This window comes from Bubalus kerabau, chromosome 3 (genome assembly GCF_029407905.1).
Source record: "Bubalus kerabau isolate K-KA32 ecotype Philippines breed swamp buffalo chromosome 3, PCC_UOA_SB_1v2, whole genome shotgun sequence".
Lineage (NCBI taxonomy): Eukaryota > Metazoa > Chordata > Mammalia > Artiodactyla > Bovidae > Bubalus > Bubalus kerabau.
The window spans coordinates 25,351,843-25,371,583 of record NC_073626.1 but is presented as its reverse complement, the minus strand read 5'-3'; the positions used below and the strand labels follow the sequence as shown (position 1 = coordinate 25,371,583).

At 55.0% G+C, this 19,741-nt stretch overlaps 4 protein-coding genes across 8 annotated transcripts; 2 read left to right on the top strand and 2 right to left on the bottom strand.

The window, feature by feature from the left end:
* The first annotated feature begins 298 nt into the window (after window positions 1–298).
* AGER (advanced glycosylation end-product specific receptor) lies at window positions 299–4,232 on the top strand. The gene is given in 11 exon segments (XM_055571180.1): window positions 299–1,214; window positions 1,388–1,494; window positions 1,627–1,819; window positions 2,000–2,086; window positions 2,362–2,475; window positions 2,571–2,753; window positions 2,896–3,026; window positions 3,210–3,351; window positions 3,598–3,624; window positions 3,745–3,874; window positions 3,997–4,232. Coding segments are annotated over 11 exon segments (1,266 nt in total). The 5' UTR covers window positions 299–1,162; the 3' UTR covers window positions 4,097–4,232.
* A 152-nt stretch (window positions 4,233–4,384) lies between these two features.
* On the bottom strand, window positions 4,385–6,815 carry RNF5 (ring finger protein 5). Of its 2 annotated transcripts, XM_055571187.1 has the most exons (6): window positions 6,537–6,815; window positions 5,611–5,629; window positions 5,404–5,516; window positions 5,247–5,301; window positions 5,052–5,169; window positions 4,385–4,958 (listed from the first exon to the last, which is right to left on the bottom strand). In XM_055571187.1, exons 1-6 carry the CDS (start codon window positions 6,674–6,676, stop codon window positions 4,861–4,863), a joined length of 543 nt encoding a protein of 180 aa, XP_055427162.1. In that variant the 5' UTR covers window positions 6,677–6,815; the 3' UTR covers window positions 4,385–4,860. The 2 variants fall into 2 exon arrangements, with proteins under 2 accessions (XP_055427162.1, XP_055427163.1); XM_055571188.1 differs by lacking the exon at window positions 5,611–5,629 and having other exon boundaries at window positions 6,537–6,664.
* Window positions 6,816–6,965: 150 nt separating this feature from the next.
* On the top strand, window positions 6,966–16,625 carry AGPAT1 (1-acylglycerol-3-phosphate O-acyltransferase 1). Of its 3 annotated transcripts, XM_055571185.1 has the most exons (8): window positions 6,966–9,424; window positions 11,930–12,022; window positions 13,427–13,635; window positions 13,867–14,000; window positions 14,270–14,445; window positions 14,595–14,690; window positions 14,820–14,892; window positions 15,372–16,625. In XM_055571185.1, exons 3-8 carry the CDS (start codon window positions 13,436–13,438, stop codon window positions 15,554–15,556), a joined length of 864 nt encoding a protein of 287 aa, XP_055427160.1. In that variant the 5' UTR covers window positions 6,966–9,424; window positions 11,930–12,022; window positions 13,427–13,435; the 3' UTR covers window positions 15,557–16,625. The 3 variants fall into 3 exon arrangements, with proteins under 3 accessions (XP_055427160.1, XP_055427161.1, XP_055427159.1); XM_055571186.1 differs by lacking the exon at window positions 11,930–12,022 and having other exon boundaries at window positions 6,966–7,978; XM_055571184.1 differs by lacking the exon at window positions 11,930–12,022.
* EGFL8 (EGF like domain multiple 8) lies at window positions 16,552–19,355 on the bottom strand. Of its 2 annotated transcripts, XM_055571182.1 has the most exons (9): window positions 19,236–19,355; window positions 18,598–18,813; window positions 18,312–18,434; window positions 18,092–18,204; window positions 17,896–17,991; window positions 17,617–17,787; window positions 17,462–17,541; window positions 17,226–17,379; window positions 16,552–16,918 (listed from the first exon to the last, which is right to left on the bottom strand). In XM_055571182.1, exons 2-9 carry the CDS (start codon window positions 18,696–18,698, stop codon window positions 16,869–16,871), a joined length of 888 nt encoding a protein of 295 aa, XP_055427157.1. In that variant the 5' UTR covers window positions 18,699–18,813; window positions 19,236–19,355; the 3' UTR covers window positions 16,552–16,868. The 2 variants fall into 2 exon arrangements, with proteins under 2 accessions (XP_055427157.1, XP_055427158.1); XM_055571183.1 differs by lacking the exon at window positions 17,226–17,379.
* Between the last annotated feature and the right edge of the window lie 386 nt (window positions 19,356–19,741).

Below are 19,741 nucleotides of genomic sequence, written 5' to 3'. Positions count from 1 at the left end.
CAATCACTTAGGTGTTCTCCTTTGCTTATAAAGTCACTTCGGTGTCCTTTGCTCATGTGGGCAGCTTTCTGCTGCACTGAGCATGGAGGCAGTCGGTCTTGCTCTGTCGGCCTATCCCCCCTCTTCCTACATCCCTTGAGCAGGGCTGGACTCAGTAATTGTGAGCAAATGACACATCTAAAATCCTTTTTTTAAAAACTATTATTTAAAGATTGGAGGAGGAAGAATGGGGAGGGGGTTATTGCCAAATATGTTAAATATGGGTTGGGGTGTTTGTGTGTGTATTGCCCTCAGTTTCCCCAGATATGAGGTATCTTTTTCTCTCAGTCCAAAATCAAGAGGGTTGGGGGAGAGAGGAAGGAGGCTGCAAAGAGCCAGGTTATGAGGGAAGGTAAAATCTCCATCCCCAACCCTCGGCCCTGAACCCTACCATCTGAACCCCTCAAACATCCTCAGGCATTTATAAGACTGTCACAGTGGGGAACCCCTCCCGTCAAAGATCCAGGCAGGATTGGGGGGCAGGTTTGGAGTGTGATGGGTGGGGGTGGGAGGCATGGGCTGGGGGCAGTTCTCTCCTCACTTGTAAACTTGTAGTTTCACAGAAAAAAAAAAAACACCACAGTTTTAAATAAAGAAATTTCTTTTTTTCCTGGGTTTAGTTGAGAATTCTTTTAAAAAATATGAAAAACCCCAGAAAAAAAATTTTTTTATTTCTCAGAAAACCCTAAAGAGGTGTTCCCCGATCCCCGCCCCACCCAGGTCTTCCAGTCTTTCCCTCACCACCCAGGCTCCAGGTTTCACCCCTGCCTCCTGGGAAACAGCCAGGCCTGAACCCTGTTGCCTGGCAACCTTGCTTAGTCATCCAGTAGCCTTCGGTGGACTGGTGGAATAGGTTGGGGGTCCTGAGGGGTGAGAGACCCTAGGAGATGCACTCCCCACCCCCATGGATGTGGCTGTGCCCAGAGGCTGGCAGTGCCCTGGGGTGGGGTGACAATTGTTTTCTCCTAGTACCTGAAGGACTCTTGAATTTGAATTCCTAGCATTCCCTGTGACGAGACAGGACGGGGGAGATGGGGGCAGGGGAGAGGGTACAAGCCCCACCTAGGGTGGTGGCCACAGCAGCAAGGGGCAGACAGAGCCAGGAGCCTGGGAAGGAAGCAGGATGGCAGCAGGGGCAGTGATCGGAGCCTGGATGCTAGTCCTCAGTCTGTGGGGTGAGCCACTCCCCTGCCACAACCCTCCCCACAGAAGGCACCCCGCCCCGTCCCCAAATCTCCCCCCTAGCTTTCCAGGAACCTGGGTGCCGCTTTCCAGTCTCCCTCATCCTCCCTGTTCTAGTCTTGCTAGCTGCCATCTCCCTGCCCTCCATCATGGTGCTGTCTCCCAGGGGCAGTCACAGGGGACCAAAACATCACAGCCCGGATCGGGAAGCCACTGGTGCTGAACTGTAAGGGAGCCCCCAAGAAACCACCCCAGCAGCTGGAATGGAAACTGGTAAGTGGGGCTCCTGTCTCTCCACTTCTGGGGACACCAGTGAGATTCACGTCCCCTCCCGCCCACCTCCCTTCTTCATCAGTCCTTTCCCAAAGGGCCTGCACTGTTGAGGCCCCTCTCCTCTGCCCCCAGAACACAGGCCGGACAGAAGCTTGGAAAGTCCTGTCTCCCCAGGGAGACCCCTGGGATAGCGTGGCTCGGGTCCTCCCCAACGGCTCCCTCCTTCTGCCGGCTGTTGGGATCCAGGATGAGGGGACTTTCCGGTGCCGGGCAACGAGCCGGAGCGGAAAGGAGACCAAGTCTAACTACCGAGTCCGAGTCTATCGTAAGGGTTCCCAGGACCTCTTCACCACCCACCTCTCATCTAAGGAAAAGCCTTCGACCCCAGCCCTTGACTCCTTGGCCCTGGCCTGGGAGAACTTGACTTCAGCTGCCCCCATTCCCACACCCAGGGTGTGAGAATCTTCAAAGCTGTGGCCTCTGATAGGAATTTTCCCTCCTTCAGAGATTCCTGGGAAGCCAGAAATTGTTGATCCTGCCTCTGAACTCATGGCTGGTGTCCCCAATAAGGTAGAGGATGAAAAGAGGAGATGTGGAAAGGGGTCCTGAGGATGGGAGGGGAGTGTAGCTGTGTGTGTGTATGTGTGTGCGTGTGTGTGTATCACTCAGTTGTGTCTGACTCTTTGCGACCCCATGGACTGTAGCCCGCCAGGCTCCTCTATCCATGGGATACTCAGGGCAAGAATACTGGAGTGGCTTGCCAGTTCCTTCTCCAGGGGATCTTCCTGACCTAGGAATCAAACCCAGATCTTCCACATTGCAGGCAGATTCTTTACCATCTGAGCCACTGGATTCTCTTATTTCCAGAGATGATGAAGTTGATTTTTCCCCAGGTGGGGACATGTGTGTCCGAGGGGGGCTACCCTGCAGGGACTCTTAGCTGGCTCTTGGATGGGAAAACTCTGATTCCTGATGGCAAAGGTGAGTCCCAGCGTCTCCCCTCCCAGCTGCCTTCTTTCTGAGCCCTCTCCCACACCCACTCTGGAATGTCTCACCTTGTCTTCCCCCCACCACAGGAGTGTCAGTGAAGGAAGAGACCAAGAGACACCCAGAGACAGGGCTTTTCACACTCCATTCGGAGCTGATGGTGACCCCAGCTCGGGGAGGAGCTCTCCACCCCACCTTCTCCTGTAGCTTCACCCCTGGCCTTCCCCGGCGCCGAGCCCTGCACACGGCCCCCATCCAGCTCAGGGTCTGGAGTGAGCACCGAGGTGGGGAGGGCCCCAACGTGGGTGAGCACATGTCAGAATGTATGACCCTCAGGAAGGGAAGGGTTCAGCCTGTGGCCACTGGGACCACACACAGGTAGGACTCTCAACCCCATCGCCTTCCCACCCCCAGATGCTGTGCCACTGAAGGAAGTCCGGTTGGTGGTAGAGCCAGAAGGGGGAGCAGTAGCTCCTGGTGGTACCGTGACCTTGACCTGTGAAGCCCCCGCCCAGCCCCCACCTCAAATCCACTGGATCAAGGATGTGAGTGACCCGAAGGGGGCTGGCAGGTAGCAAGATACATAATTGGCAATTCGGAGGGCAGGGGGTTCATGGAGAGGCAGGCAAGGAGGTACAAGGGTATCTGAGGATGTGGAGGCGAGGACAGAAATATGGGATGTGTGGACAGGGGGTTTAATAGTCTCCTGTCCCTCCTTCCCCCACCAGGGCAGGCCCCTGCCCCTTCCCCCTGGCCCCGTGCTGCTCCTCCCAGAGGTAGGGCCTGAGGACCAGGGAACCTACAGTTGTGTGGCCACCCATCCCAGCCATGGGCCCCAGGAGAGCCGTGCTGTCAGCGTCAGCATCATTGGTGAGACCTCCCTCTGAATCCCAGGCCAATCCTGAGGCTGGCTGAGGGACAGTGCAGGCCCCAGTTCCCCACCCTACACTAGCACTGTCCCCAAGAGCCACCCTACCCCTCCCTCAGCACAGCCACACCCAGGCCTCCTCTGCCCAACACAACCCAAGAGAACAGCCTATCTCTTTAAGGGACTCACTGGGGTTCCCACTAAATACCTCTCTTCCAAACTGAAGCCTTCCCTTCTTTGTTTTCCAGAAACAGGCGAGGAGGGGACGACTGCAGGTGAGGGAGTTGGATAAAGTCAAAGAGAAGCAGACAGACCTCAACAGGACTGAGGGGGTCAACCAGAAAGCAACTATGAGTGGTGGGGCCATGCCCTCAGTTATCCCCATCTCCATACAGGCTCTGTGGAAGGGCCGGGGCTGGAAACCCTAGCCCTGACCCTGGGGATCCTGGGAGGCCTGGGGACAGTCGCCCTGCTCATTGGGGTCATCATGTGGCATCGAAGGCGGCAACGCAAAGGACAGGAGAGGTGAGTGGAGGAAGCCAGACACCTCAGACTGAGAACTTCCAGGCAGGAAGCAGAGGTGTGGGTTAAGAAATGATGGCGTGCTAGAAACCATGTGCAGAATTCTCCCCAATCCTCCTCCCCAGGAAGGTCCCGGAAAACCAGGAGGAGGAAGAGGAGGAGAGAGCGGAACTGAACCAGCCAGAGGAGCCCGAGGCTGCAGAGAGCAGCACAGGAGGGCCTTGAGGAGCCCACAGCCAGACCCCATCCATCAGCCCCTTTTCTTTTCCCACACTCTGTTCTGGCCCCAGACCAGTTCTCCTCTCTATAATCTCCAGCCCACCTCCCCCAAACTTTCTTCCACAACCAGAGCCTCCCACAAAAAGTGATGAGTAAACACCTGCCACATTTGCTGTTGTGTGCTGTGTGATGCCCTCTCCCCCATGCTTCCCCACACCACACCAATATCTGCTCAAGTTGGGGAGCAGATGCTCCTGTCCTGAAGGAGGGACAGACAAAGGTAGGCAGAGTGAATACATCTTACCATGTTTATTGAATTTATCATAAAGGAGGTAGTGAGGGGAGGGAAGCACTTGAGAGTCAGGACCCACATTAGACACTAGGGAGAGAAAAATTAAATTAAATCAAGGGGAACATGGGAGAAGAGTCAGAGGAAGCCTTGCCCACCTTTCAATATCAAATCAAGAAATATGGTGGAAAGCAAAGGATCAGGAGAGAGGAGAGACGGACACTGTCTTTAGTCCACCCTCCTCTCTCAGAGCTGAGAGTTATGACGCTACTGAGGGAGCAGTTCAGAGCACAGGTTCTCCCATCCTATGCACAGATGTCACTCTTCCTCCACACATCCTTGTGGAAAGTGGCCAGGGTTGGCTTTAGCCAACAGAAATGAAGGGCTTGGGGGGAGGAGGGTCCAGGAGTAAGGAAGGGTCAGCAGGGACCCCCAATACTGATTCTCCTCTGGCTGGTGGTGGGCAGGAAGGAGACACGGCTCAAATACTGAGCAGCCAGAAAAAGAAGAAGATGGCGAGAAACAGGAAGAGGGAGTCCTGCCAGCTGGAGGCCGGGTGACCCTGTCCCAGATCCACACCTGTGGAAGAGAAGAGAGCTGTGAAAGAAGTATCCACTCATAGGCCAGGGGATTCAGAGGACTTGCTGGTAGCAGTTGAGGGCAGACTCTTACCTGTACCCCGACGGAACGGTTCATGGGTATTGAAGACGGTGGTGAAAAAGCCAAAGGGAAAAGCACCGACACCAAATGAGAAGTGAAATCCCCCAGTATCGCCAAATGGCTGGAATCCCTAGGGAGGCGGAGAAGGTCAGTGGGGAACTAGGCAAGTCTTTGGCAAGGAAGGAACACAAATCAGACAAGACTTACCCCTCTGCTCTCCGGAGCCGGTCGCTGGCCCTGGGGGCGGGGTGGGGTTTTCAATCTGAGGAAGAGGAGAGGGACTATTAATATTCCCTCCTCTTCTACACCCCACTCCCCGGACAGAAGTGTCCAATATCCTTCAGTACCACCTCCCCTCTCTTACCTGGGATCCTGGGGCTTCTGGCTCCCTCGCCCATAGAGAGGGACAACATTTTCTCTGCTGATCCCAGCTTTGCACACTGGGCATTCTTGCCGCTCTGGCCGTGTCTCCAGCCACTGGGGGAAAAAAATGTGGTTTCCAGTACACAGAAGGGTTCTTCCAGCTCCTCAGACCTCCCCATTTCCCTCTTCATCTCCTCTGAGTACGCACCTGATGAAGACAGGGCCAACTGCAAGGGGGAAAAGAAAGGTCAAACCAGTTGAAACCAAACATAAAAGAGATACCTACCCAACCTCAGAGTCCCACCTCGCTGTTACCAGGTATTACCTGCTGTTTCTTTTCATATTTTCCACAACTCCTACCATGCCAGCCAATATGGCCATCCTGCTTCTCTAACCTTCCAAAGCTACATCCATTCTCAACAGGCTCAACTCTCACCTCTCTCCTCTCCCCCGCCACACCCTCCACATCCCATACATATACAAATCCTCACCCCTTCCTTCTCTGCTTTTCAATTTAATTTCCAGTTTTCTTCAACGACCCCTTTCCAAGCTCCTTTCAGCCCTCGTCTCATTCTTGCCGCCATCACTCCCCAACCAAACCCCCTTTACCAGCACCTACCTTCTCCCACTACTCCTTTTCCTATCTCCTCTGCTCAATAAAGACCTTACTTCCACAATTCCTTAATCTTTGGGGGCCGCTCCTCCACAGTGCTCTTGTCCGCAGGTTTCTCATACCACCCCTTGACACAGCTCATCTGAATGTGATCCCACGTTCTCTAGATCTCCCCTAACCTTGCAGTCTAATCCGTTCCCAACTGTACAGCTAAGACCCCTCAATTTCCAGAGGTAAGGTGGTTCGGGTCTCACCTGCACAGATGTGCGGTGCCCACCTCCTGCGCCCCATTTCTTCTTAACACACTAGTTGGCGCCTAGTTCCTACGACTTTCCACGGGTCTCCTCTATACAGACGTGACCCGCTCACCCACACATACCCAAAAAGACGCAAGAAGCCCCCCTCAGGCCTCACCTATGAAAATGTGCCCTCCGATTGCCTGTATGACTGTGGCACCCCCAGCCCAACCTCCCCAGGATAGATGTAAGCCCCACGTATTTTTGCCGCTCTCAGATTCTCACCAGTACAGGTGGCCACACACACTGACCACAGCTTCCCGAGCAGTCTCCAGACATATATTACATTCGAAGGTCGCGCCCGCCCCGCCCCGCTCGCGGTTTGGCCCTTCGGGGCCCCCGTCCTCCTCCTCCGCTGCTGCCATGGCCGGTACTCTTTCGTCCCCCGCGTACCCCTTAGTCCCCTGAAACACACATACAAACGCCCCAAGAAACGAGAAACCTCCTCCGGCCCACGGTCTTTGGGCAGGCTTCAAAATTTTCTAATCACTATTGGCCTGAGTGCCTGCCAATCATACAGAATCGGAAGGAAGGATTGGTCCAAAAGGCGGGGGGCGGAAAGATGATTACGCGGCTCCGCCCTTGCACAATGACTATTGGCTGACACAGTCACAGTTAGTCTGCAATGCCACGGGATTGGTAACAACTCCATACGTCCTGTCACCCAGCTAGGGCGGGCTTTATTCGTCTGAGTAACTGCCAGTCATAACCAAAGGCCAGAAGCAATTGGCTCAAGACTGCTTAGACGTCGCCCACTACAAGCCCCAGTCTTTCTTTTACTTCCTCTTTCAGAGAACGTCCGGATTCCTATTGGACTTTGGAGCGTTTGGCTCCGAAGCAACTGATTGGCTAGAACTCGACGGAAAAGGGTAGCTAGGTAAAGTGCGCGTGCGCATCAGACGGAGGGACGGGGTGGGCCAATCCTATGAGGATTGAGCCTTCTCTGGTCCCACCCCTTCACCTCTATACTGTCGCCATGGTGACTGCTCTACAATTGGCGGGGTTTGGGGTTCAAAGGCCTCGGCTCGGCCTCATCCGGGTCCTCCAACTGCGATCTCTCTCGACTGATTGGGCCTCTTTTTTCGCTCCTGATTGGCCGAGATCGGGAAAGACGGCGAAGAGCTCGGAAAAGGGGACAAATACTAGGGTCGCAGGGTTCAAAATGGCTTCGGCCTCCTTCGGTGACGTAGAGAGCAGAAGTTGGGTCCGCCCCTCCCTCTTAGTGAAGAAGGGAGCAGGACTAGGATTAGCCCGACGTTTGGATGGTGCGAACATCGACCTGCAGCGCTGGTGTTAACCCATCACCCTCGGCTGGACGACTCAGCCCGCCCCTCTTTAGGTGATTTACAGAGCAGAACTGAAGACTCATCCCCTTTTTAACGTGGCACATAGTAGAACGAGTTGACCTCGACTCCGTTTTAAATCTTAAAAGCAGAAAAGGCCTAGCCCCCTCCTTTTGTGAGTGGGTGCAAAAGAGGCAAGGCCCGCCCCCTTTAAGGCAACCCGCCCCTTCCTTCTCCTGTGCCCAGCAGAACTGGGGTATTCCTCCTGGCATCCTGGGGTATTATACCTGGGACTTAGGCAGGCTGCTTCAGAGCTTGGGCCTTTCGCACAAGTTTGAGCCTCTTCTACAGTCAGTGGCCCTCACTGTAGCCCAAGGAGCAGAAGTAGGTAACCGCCCTGCCATTACCGGTGTTCTTTACATCCTGTTCAGGGGCATGGAAACTCTTTCAGGGCAAAGGTGACTGGGGGCTGGAGGCCAGACACAAGCTGAGGGTTCTTCAACAACATCCTGATAAAAAGGCCCCATGTGACTCAAGTGAGAAAAGATGAGAAATTAGGAGTCGCCTATGGCAGAGGAGGTTAAGGTTCAGGCGACGACGTGTAGAGGTTTAGGGAAAAGGTCATTGAGAGGGAGAAGAGGAGACCAATAGGAGTGGAGAGTGATGGGATGATCCTGACAAGGGGATGATGGGAGTATGGTGGAGAGAGAGCTAGGTACATGACTACAAAATAAAGGAGGCATGCTCATCCCAGAGGAAACAGCATTCTTCCTCACTTTTTCAAGAAATTAAGCCTAATGTCCAATTTCCATTGGAAGAAAAGCATACATCTTTTCTATATTGCAGAGACGGGTAGTCTCAGCGTGGGTGAGTAAGGAGACTATACGAAGGAAGAAAGTAGACAAAGTACTGAGGTTAAGGTACAGCCTAGAAAGGACAATGGCCTGAGAGTTTGCCTTCTCTCCAAAGACCAGGATGGGGGGCGGGCAGTGGAGGAGGGAGCTGGACTGCTAGGAGATAGTGGCAGGGACAAAGGGCAGAGATCAGATGAGGGTTGGAAGGTGAGCTGGGGTGACATCTCGTCTCCATCGAGCCCTGGAGAGAAAAAGAAGAGACGTGAAGAACCCAGTGCTTGGCATATAGTAGGTGCTTGATAAATATTTGAACTTGAATGGGGAACAGGAGGAGGGAGCTGGAAAAGGGTTGGAGTTGGAGGGAATAAGCAGCAGATGTGGGAGTTGAGAACAAAAAGAAGCCAATTGACAATATGAGGAGAACTGATGGAGAATGAGAAGGAATACAGCAGCAAGGGACACACAAGCCATGTGTGCCGAAAGGAAGTTGGAGGAAAAAAGATGCAGCTGGAACCAGAGAAGGCCAGAGACCTAAGCAGAGCCCAGCTGAGCCCTCGTGGGGCGGAGCTAGGCAGAAACTGAAAGATGTGGGGAGGCGATAACAGGGTCCTCGGGAGGCGATTGGCAAAACAGGGCGCCCATCACCGCCCCCTACTTCCTGGCCAGCCCCGGAAATCAGCGGGCGTGGGGAGGGGTGGCGGGGGATAGCGGCAGCAGCAGCAGCCCCAGCCCTCAGAGAGACAGCAGGAAGGGAGGGAGGGAGCTAAGGGGACAACCCCCCACCATTCCTACCGCTATGGGCCCAGCCTCCCACTCTCACCTCCCCTCCTTCGGCCGGGGCTAGGACACCCCCAAATCCTGTCGCCCCCTTGGCACCGACACCCCGACTGAGGCAGAGACACAGCCACCCGCCACCACCGCTGCGGCAGCCTGGCTGGGGAGGGGGCCAGCCCCCCAGGCCCCCCACCCCACTGAGGTGGGGGCAGGAAAGGGATGGGAGGAGGAGGGAGGAGGGTGCTAAAAGGGACGTGGAGGAGGGGATGGGGGAGAGATTGGGTCTGGGAGGGCGGGCTTGGGGAGAGGGTTGATGGGAAAAGGATAAGGGCCGACTGGGGAGAGGGTTGCTGGGGAAAGGAGAGGGGGCCTGAGATAGGGGAAGGATGGAAGAGACACAAGAGGGAGGAGAGATGGACACCCTGTGAATTTGAGATGGGGGTGTGGACAGGGGATCTTGAAGAGGAAATTCCCATCACCTTCCCAGTTCCTTTTTGTGCCCTTTGGCCCCACATAACTCTTGCGGGGTTGTGGCAGTCAGAAGGCAGTTTACTGCCCTCGATTCCCCAGCAGAATTGGCTTCCTAGGAATGCCCTCAGACACCTCTGTTTCTGTGTAAGCACAGGACCTCTTGTTTCTCAGTGGCCTTCGGTACTGTGTTCGACTTACTGACATACAGATGCCTCGTGGGGGGCCATGTTTTTTACACCGAGTGGGTGTGCCTTTGACATGTTTAATGGCTTCTATGCCAGTAGTGTGCCCAGTGCTGTCCACAGGCTGGAGAAACGATGTGTTCTTTTCCATCAGAATTGCCTGTTCTCATATCTATGTCCATGTCTCATATGCAGTCTTGACGTGTTCACGTCTGCGTGTTCTCATCTGTTGCCTCTGTTCTGTGGTTTCGTGTTTCTTGTCCATGTTATGTATTTGCACGTTTACTTTAGCATGTAGAGATCATACCTTACTTTGTTCAGGCCCACAGGTGCTGTGTTTAGTCCCACCATATGCAAGCGCCTTCGTGTGTGGAATCTCATGGCTTAACTGACTAGCGCACACTCGGTTGTGATTGGATTGGCCTGTTGACTGTCTGTGTTTTCTTAATCCTGGTTCACACCACCCACATGCGTGCCCCTTCGCATGATGTGCTGATGTGACATGTCCACAACTCGTGTGCTTCTGGTTAGACATGTATTTCTTAATTTGAGGGGCAGTATATTTTGTGAGCCTTATGCTCATTAACTCCCTTGGCACTCGATTGTGCTTATGAATCCTTGGACATTTCCTGTTCTGCAGAGGAAAGGAACATCACATATTAGAGAAGAAGATAACTAGGCCTCCCTGTTGCTGAAGAGCCACTCCCATATACCTTCCCTTGCTGACCCCTTGGCCTGCATCTCTTCATGCACATTATCTCTGGTGCCTGTGCACAGTCTGTGTCCATGGAGCTCAGTGCCCAGCACAGGGTCAGCCCTGCCAAGCACATGAGCTGTCTGTCCCCCGCTCTTTGCACTGTTGGCACGCATTTGATGACACCGGCATCTTTCCCCTGTGGCGTGTTAATCCCTATTCTGTATGTTTCTCTTGTGCGAGATGGTGTGTTCCATCTTGTCTCAACTGTTGTTCTGCCATCACCTTGACCCCCTTGTGTGTGTGCATCCAGAGTAGGTTACTGTTAGGCCTGTGTGTTCATTGCCTTCTTGGTGCCTTTTCTTTTCCTAGTTAATAGTCCTCAAGAGGGTAGCTATCTGATTCATGTTCAGAAGTGTTGTCCCGTTAATTACAACTAGGTGGGTATGTACACATCCTTATAATCTGTCCAGTAAATGTTTATTGAGCATCTTCTCTGCTTCATTCTGTCCTGGGCATTGGGAATAAGACAGTTCCTGCCATCAGGCTTGCCTGCAGGCTAGGAAGGGAAACACAGGTGACCTCAAGCAACTACATGCTGTTTAGTGTTGAGGTCAGTGGTCCTCAGACTTACATGCACATTGGATTCACCTAGATGGCTTGTTAAAACACTGGTTGATGGGCCCAGTGCCCAAAAGTCTTGTTTCAGAAGATCTGGGGTGAGGGCCAAGGATTTGTGTTTCTACACTTTGAGGACCAGTGATCAAGATAAAGTGTAATGAAAACACAAGCCTGGAGGAGTTCAGGAAGAACTCCAAAAAGTGACACCAAACTGGATGAGGCAAGTGAAGAGGTGGAGGAACATCCCCACCGAAGGGAACATCCTATTGTGACCTAGAAGCATGAAAGATCATGGTGTGTCTGAGGAGCTGCAGTTAATCGGTGTGCTGGAGTGAAAAAGACTCTTGTAGGGATGTGGCCAAAGATGTAAGCAGAAGTCAGCCTGTCCAGAAGGGCCTCTGGGCAAGAGATATGCTCAGATTGGTGTCGCGGAAACATCCTGTGGTTGCTGTGTGGAAGATGGATCGAAGGGGATGAGTTAGGAGCCTGTTGCACGTAGTGCAGGGGAGACACGCTGGTTCCAGCTTGCGGGGAAAGTAAAATGAAGCCACACAGAGCCTGCTCTCCTAGTGCTGGCACAGTCCTGTTTCCCCTATCACCTGTCACCTTCACCCTTGGCAGTGGACTTACCTTGGAGCACAGTCCTTCTGTCGTGGAAGGGAGTGCCTTTGGCCTTGATATGAGTGATAGATGTTTACCTGAATGCCGTTTTTGTGAATTGTGACCCTGCCCCCAACAGTGAGTCGGAGTGGAGGAAGGAGGAAGAGCCTGGAGAACCGATTCTGCATGCCACGCTTCCTCCTCCAGAGCTCCTTCCTCTCCCAGGCAGGTGGTACGATGACCCTTTTACTCTTTTGCCCTCCTCCTCCCGCTTGGTGAGGACTTGCATACTGCCTGCCGGACCACTCTGCCTCCAGTGTCACTGGAAGCGAGGGGAGGGCTGGTGGGATCTGTTTGCCTGTCTGTGGAGGCAGGATTAATGGACATAGGTATGTCCATGGATTGATCTGGGAGCGGGGAGCCTGCCTGGGTGGAGAGGGGTTTTACTGCGTATGCATTTTGCCATCCTTTTATTTGTCATGATTATAGATTTGCATGTGTGCACGAACAGGTTGGTTTTTGTATAACTGTGTGTCTGGGTTTGCATTAGTGACAGAGCCTTTATTCTTGGCAGTCAGCCCTTGAGAATGTCTGTGTTTTGTCACGTACATGGTATCTACTATGTGCTGTGTGTACACATGTGTACAGATATTTATACAGACAACAGCGTAACCAAGTGGTTAGGAGCACAAGCTGCTTAGGTTTAAGCTAGGAAGTACCCCTTGGGGGTCATATCACCTCAAATAAGTTTTTTAACCTTTCTAGGTCTATTTCCTTTCATATGTAAATTGTGTGCTTTCATATTTAAGGACTTAACATAGTATATGGGCTTGAATCCGCCTGCCAGTTCAGGAGACATAAGAGACTTAGGTTTGATCCCTGTGTTAGGAAGATCCCCTGGATCAGGGCATGGCAACCCACTCCAGTATTCTTGCTTGGAGAATCCCATGGACAGAGGAGCCTGGCAGGCTACAGTCCATAGGGTCACAAAGAGTCAGAGACAACTGAAGCAACTTAGCAGCAATGGCAACGTAGTATATAGACCAGCCTTGTACAACAGAACTATAATGTAAGCCACGTATATAATTTTTAATTCTCTCTTAGCTACATAAAAAGCAGGATGAAATTAACCTTAGTATATTGAACCCAGAATGTCCAAAAAGTTATAATTTTAGAATGTAATCAATATAAAAGATTATTAATGGGATATTTTGCATTGTGTTTTTATTCAACATCTTTGAAATCTGACATGTATTTGATGTCTCTCAGTGTAGAATAGGGCACATTTCAAGTGCTCAGTAGCCATATGTGGCTGGTGGCTACCATATTGAGCAGAGAGATAGACCATTATAAGAGCCTTACTGGCTGCACGTGTTAGCTATTATTAATGTCCCTTTATTGCCATGTATCTGTGATCTGTGGATGTCCATGTCGTGTGTCTCTTGTGTGAATATATCTGGCACCTTCAGGGACGGGTGGGAGAGCAGCCCTGAGCTCCCATCCCCATCGCCCCCCTCCTAAAGAGGCTTCCTGGACAGGTGTTAATGCTCCCCACAGCCCCCCAAACCTTCCCCGTGAGCACCTTGCCGCCCCACCTAGGAACCAGGCCCACTGCCCTTTGCCCCGCCCCCTGCAGGTGACCAGAATGGAGCTGTGGCCAGGGGCGGGGACTCTGCTGCTGCTGCTCTTCCTGCTGCTGCTCCTCCTGCTGCCCACTCTGTGGTTCTGCAGCCCCAGTGCCAAGTATTTCTTCAAGATGGCCTTCTACAACGGCTGGATCCTCTTCCTGGCTGTGCTCGCCATCCCTGTGTGTGCCGTGCGAGGACGCAACGTCGAGAACATGAAGTGAGGTCCCAGGGGCTTGGGGTGATGGAGGGAACCTCAGGGTCGGAAGCGAGCAGTGGAAGGGGAGGGCAGTGAGTGTGCAGGAGACACTGAGCGAGCCCAGGGATGAGGAAGGGGAGAAGACTGCCAAGATGCCCAGGAAGATGGCAGGGTGGCGGGGAGCTGAGCCCTGCTGGCAGATGTATGCCAGCGGGTCCCGCTGGAACCCCTTGCCATATGGGACCCCCACAGGATCTTGCGTCTGATGCTACTCCACATCAAATACCTGTACGGGATCCGAGTGGAGGTACGAGGGGCCCACCACTTCCCTCCTTCACAGCCCTACGTCGTTGTCTCCAACCACCAGAGCTCCCTCGACCTGCTTGGTGAGCAGCCCCTCCCAGCCGCGCTGGGAACCTTCCCTGGGATCACCTCGCCTAAGGATCCTCCACCCTCCCTCCTCTGGGACGTCGCCCCCTTGCTCCCTCCGCTGCCCTCAGGAGCAGAGTGATACACCTTCAGTCACCCTTACTTTCTCGGGCTGCCCCTGCCATCCCAGTCTACCTCTTCCTTTATCTCTGGTCCCTGGCGGTGTGGCTGAGGTGGGCCGCTTCATGTGATGCTGATCCTCACCCCGCCCCCACCCCTGCCCCAGGGATGATGGAGGTGCTGCCAGGCCGCTGTGTGCCCATTGCCAAGCGGGAGCTGCTGTGGGCCGGCTCTGCTGGGCTGGCCTGCTGGCTGGCGGGAGTCATCTTCATTGACCGGAAGCGCACTGGGGATGCCATCAGTGTCATGTCTGAGGTCGCCCAGACCCTGCTTACACAGGACGTGAGTCACCCTGGGGAAATGGGGCTTAGAGGGTAGAACAGCTGTAAACTGATGTGCAAGGTCCACAGGCCTCAGAAGTCCCATGGCAGCATCATAACCATTTTCTGACTGCTCCATGTGTGTCTTCCTTGACCCCCTCTCTCCCCCAGGTACGGGTCTGGGTTTTTCCTGAGGGCACGAGAAACCACAACGGCTCCATGCTGCCCTTCAAACGTGGCGCCTTCCACCTCGCAGTGCAGGCCCAGGTGATCCCGACTTCCCCTTCTCCTGACCCGCAGTCCCCAGCATCCCTTCCTCTCTTGGCAGAGGTTCATCATGGGGGCCTCAGAAGGAGCTCTGGACTGACCGCTTTCCCCCCCACCCCCCACCTTCAGGTTCCCATTGTGCCCATCGTCATGTCCTCCTATCAAGACTTCTACTGCAAGAAGGAGCGCCGCTTCACTTCAGGTGAGGGCTCTGCTCAGATCTGGGATTGGGGGTGGCTGGAAGGGCCATGAGAGGCTAGAGGGATATCCCCACAAGGCAGGAGCTTCAGTCAGTGTCAGAATGGTGAGATGTCCACCTGATCGTGTAATGTGGCCCCACATCAGCTGATATGTATTTATGAAGCAGAGCTGTACCCTGCTAGCGGTAACACTCTGTCCTTCCAGTAAGGGCCATTACTGTCTAGCAGGGAAGATAAGCCTATGTGTGCAAAGTCAGAGCATCCGGCAGTAAACGCTAGACCGTGAGGGCTGGCAGGGCACTGAGGTGTCTGGGCTGGGGTTGGGGAAGGCCTCAGCGAGCAGGTGGCAGTTGCCCATGGCAGAGGGAGGGGAGCTGAAAGGTGGAGGACGAGAGCAAGCAGCAGGAGAGCTCAGCAAGCAGTCCCCAGCGGTGGGCAGAGTCCCAGCAGACGGCCCTGACAGTGCTCACCCCCTTCCCAGGGCGATGTCAGGTCCGGGTGCTGCCCCCAGTGCCCACAGAAGGGCTGAAGCCGGATGACGTTCCAGCTCTGGCTGACAGAGTCCGGCACTCCATGCTCACTGTTTTCCGGGAAATCTCCACTGATGGCAGGGGTGGTGGTGACTATCTGAAGAAGCCCGGAGGGGTGGGCGAGGCTGGGCTCTGAGTTCCCTTCTCATCTCCCCCTCCTCTGCCCCCCCCGCCTCTGCCCCCGCCCCCTTCCCCACACCTACCAGCCCACCGGCCTAAAGCCAGGTCAAGCTCCTCATCTGCCCTCTCCCCACTTGTTCTCCTCTTTGGAATCTTCAACTTTTGAAGTGAATGTGGTCACAGCACCGCTCCCTGCCCCCGTCCCCGCCCCCCTCCCCACAGACTCCGTTGCCTCGGTGCAGTCTCCACTCTGACCCCTGCCTCCTGTGCCATCTTGTCTGTGGGACAGTTGCCTCTCCCTCATCCTCAGTGGTTCAGCCTACACAAGGGTGGGAACACTCCATTCTGTCCCCAGTGGACCCTCTTCCTTTGTGGTCTTCTCTCCCACTCCACCTCACGTTGGCCAGTGGACTCATCCATTCTGTGGAACAATTCCTCACTCCCACGTCCACAGACACAGTGGACTCATCCGTTAGTGAGGACACTCCTCACGCTGTGGCTGGAAGCTGATGCGTGGAATACTTCTCCCAGGGTCACCCTGGGAACATTCCTCAGCACCTTCTCCCTTCTTTCCGTGGAGCCTCCTGTCAGTGGAGGCTGGACTCTTCTCACCCAGAGGTCTCATCCCTGCCCTTGCCCAGGTGCCCGGGCTTGAGCACACTCTTGGATGCCACATTTCCGCTTCCACCCATCCCCTGGGTACAGTTGTTCAGTGGTCCTGGCCCCCCAGCGCCCTGCAGCCCTCCTATACCATCCTAGCCGGGCACAGGGGGAAGAAGCACTTAACGGGTGCTGCACTCACTTCCCCCTGGGGAGCTGGGGAAAGGACCTGAACCCTGGCTGGAGCGGATGGGGAGGGCTTTTAATTTATTTCTCTTTTGAGGCTTCCCCTCTCTGAGCCAGTTTTCATTTTCTCCCTATGGCAGTAGCCACTCCCTGCCTCCCACCCCAGACCTGTGCCCCAAAAACCGGGGAGGTGGGCTGGGAGCAAAAGGAGAGGGTGGGACCCAGTTTTGCGTGGTTGATTTTTATTACTTATCTGGATAACAGCAAGAAACCGAGAATAAAGACTGAGCAAGATCTGAGCACGTTCTGGCTGTTTTTGTTAAGGAGTTAAGAAAGCAGTTCTCACCCAGGCATCGGCCCAAGCCCAAGGATTCAGGAGCGGCAACCGCCTTCCTCCATTCTTTAGCTTCGCATGGTTTCCATTGTCCATGGCTTCTCAGCAGCAAATAGCCTTATCTGCAGCTCCCTAGCCAGCCAATCCCAGAGGATTAGTGAGTCCAGTTTCTGTATAAATTAGAGGGCAAGGGCTCTGCAGAGGCTCCTTATCTTCGCCCTTTGAGGCCTGGGCCCAGGCTGTTGTCCTCACAGGAGCCTGGTTAATGACAAGGAGACAGGCAGACAAATCGACTGTGTATTTCTGGGATGCCTAGAGCGGGCCCTGGACGCTAAACAGATTGACAACCTCTCTCAACAATAAGTGGAACCGCCACTGAGCTGGAGAACGGGGTACCAAAAGGGGGTGGTGAAGTGCAGAAATCTGGGAAGGTATGAGGTGAGTGGGTGCAGAGGAAGGATTTTGGATAAGAGAAAACTTAAAAGTTGGGAAAAGGTGTTTTGAGGAGCTGGGGGGCAGTTGTGGGGAGATGGGGGTCCCCACCGAGAGGGCCATGGGGACTCACAGGTGCCCAGTCTCTCCTCCAGCAGCAGCACCTGGTCACTGAGAGACTCGATCCTATCGCCCCGGCCCCACAGCTCCGCCACCTGTTCGGGCTGCAGCTCTTCCGGGGGCACGGGCAGCACCGCTCGGACCCAGGCCCCAGCCTGACCGGCCCACTAGAAAGGAAGAGATACCTCAGAGGGGCAGGGAGGGGGCCTGTCAGCTCTGTAAGTGTGGCCTCCTGGCATCTCCACTCACCTGCTCCAGCCTCTCCAGGCGCCCTCGCAGCTCACCAATCTCCCGCCTCAGGGCACGCTTATCAAGTCCAGCCTCACGAACTGGGGACCAAGGAGAGCGAGCGTCACTGCTGCCCCGGCCCTGCCTCTATTCGCCCCCTGCTCCCACCGACTCACCGGCCACATTGAGGATGCTGGCACTGGTCGGGGGCTCTGGGGCCCTCTCCGCGCAAGTACGCCCATCCAGGCCCAGCACCAGGCCGTGCGGGCAGCCACAGGTGAAACTGCCCGCCGTATTGAGGCAGCGATGCGAGCAGAGAGTGACGCCGGTTCTGCATTCATCCACATCTAATTACCGGAAAGAGGAGGGGGCTGACGGGGGCGGGGCGGGGATGGGCGCCACTGGCGGGCCGGGAGGTCCTGGCACCACCCCCGAGGGAGGGCGAGCCGACTCACCCACGTGACAGTGCTTCCCACCCCAGCCCCGGGCGCACTCGCACTGGTCCGGCCGAACGCAGACGCCTCCATTCTGGCAGGGCTTGGCGCAGATGGCTGAGGGTGCAGGAAGTGGGGTTCAGAACCTAGAGGAAGGCCTGGCTCTCCGCCCATCGGGGCGCACCTCCCCCTAAGGCCCGGGAAGCCCTAGCCTCACCTTCATCACAGGTGAGTGCCCCAGGATGCCGCTTCTTCCAGCCCTGGCAGCACACGGCGTGGGTCTGCCGCACCTCCCTCCGCACCTCCCTCCAGGCCACGCGGTACGTGGTCCTGGAACACAGCGCCGGGCTCTGGGTGTTGGCCTATGTATGGGTCCTTGTCCTGGCTTTGGGAGGTTCCCCTTGAGAGACCCCGGGGTCCCGGCTCCCCGTCCTCACCTGTAGGTGCTGCAGACACGCCTTCCAGAGCACAGGGTCAGATAGGGCTTATATACAGGTTGGCTGTAGGACTCATTGTAACGGAGTGGGACCACCAGGGTCTGCTTGGAGCAGACCCCCTGACTGCACCCATGTGGGAGAAAGTGAGACACTGAGTGGGCCAGGCCCTGGGAGCCAGAGCCCCACTTCCCTTCACCCTCCCTAAACATGACAGCCTCATCCCCTCCTCAACTTTGTTTTGCCCCCTGTGAAGCCCCACCCCTGGCCCTGCCGCCTCTGTTGTCACCTCTCTTTGAGGGCTCCACCCTTGGCCCCCTCGCCTGTCATCAGTATCAGGAGGAACCAGAGTCCGCCTAAGACAGTGCACGGCTCAGCCCTGGACCCCATGATTCTCCTTGACTTCAGACTGCCAGCTGCAGGCAAGAAGAGATTAATGGAGGTCCTGCCCCTCTGCTAGCAACTTCTCCAGCTCCAGCGCTCCCAAGAACAGTCTGCTGGTGCCCTGTAAGCCAGGCAGGACATTCATTTGCACACTTGCACTAGCCACCAGGATTGTCAGCACCTGCACATATTTAACACCCACCATCCTTTAGCACATCATGGTCCATGCAGCACCATACAAGCTCACAGCCTGACCCACTCCCTCCACCTCCCCTCAGGCCCCTCCTATCTCTGATGTGCCCTCTTCCATCCTAATCTTCCTACCTTCAAAATCTCAGATATTCACCATTACACCCCTTGACACCTTGTACACAACCCACGCACCTGGAGGCCCCACCTTAAGCACACTCCTGCTACCCTCACAACCCCACCACCACATACACCCTGGACCCACGCCCTTTACTCAAACAATACCTCCAACCGACACTCACTCTAAGACTCTTAGTGACCCCCACTCTTTCCCCATTGACATTCTCTCCCCACCTGTCTTTGCCTTTCTCCGGGAGACTTCAGGCCAACCAGCCTCAGCAGCAGCCGCTCAAACTGGTGGGCGGGCTGCAAAGGGGAGGAGGGGCTGGGCCAGACAGAGCCCTCCCATCCCTGCCCCCTCCCATAAGCCTCCTCCCATAGCTGGAGGTTGGTCAATTCAGTGGGGTCCAAATCCCCACTGACCTTCACCCCCAACCCCTGCAGCTAAGTAAAGAGCCCCTAGAAGTTTCTTCTCAACCCTGAGGCCCCTTATTTGGAACTCCCCCAAGTCAACAGAGGCTACTGACTTTGAAACACCTGGCCTTTGCCCTCCACCCTTCAACCCAACACAGACGGGAAGAACTGAGGGGCAGGGAGAGGCAGAGCTGGCAGAGAAGATCAGCTGAGGAAAGAGAGAAGGGCGAGATACCACAAAGGTGGGGGAGGTTGGGGAGGCTGCCCAGGGCACTGAGGAAAAAATTGTCCCCATTTCTTGATGACATTTATTAGGGCCTGGGGGG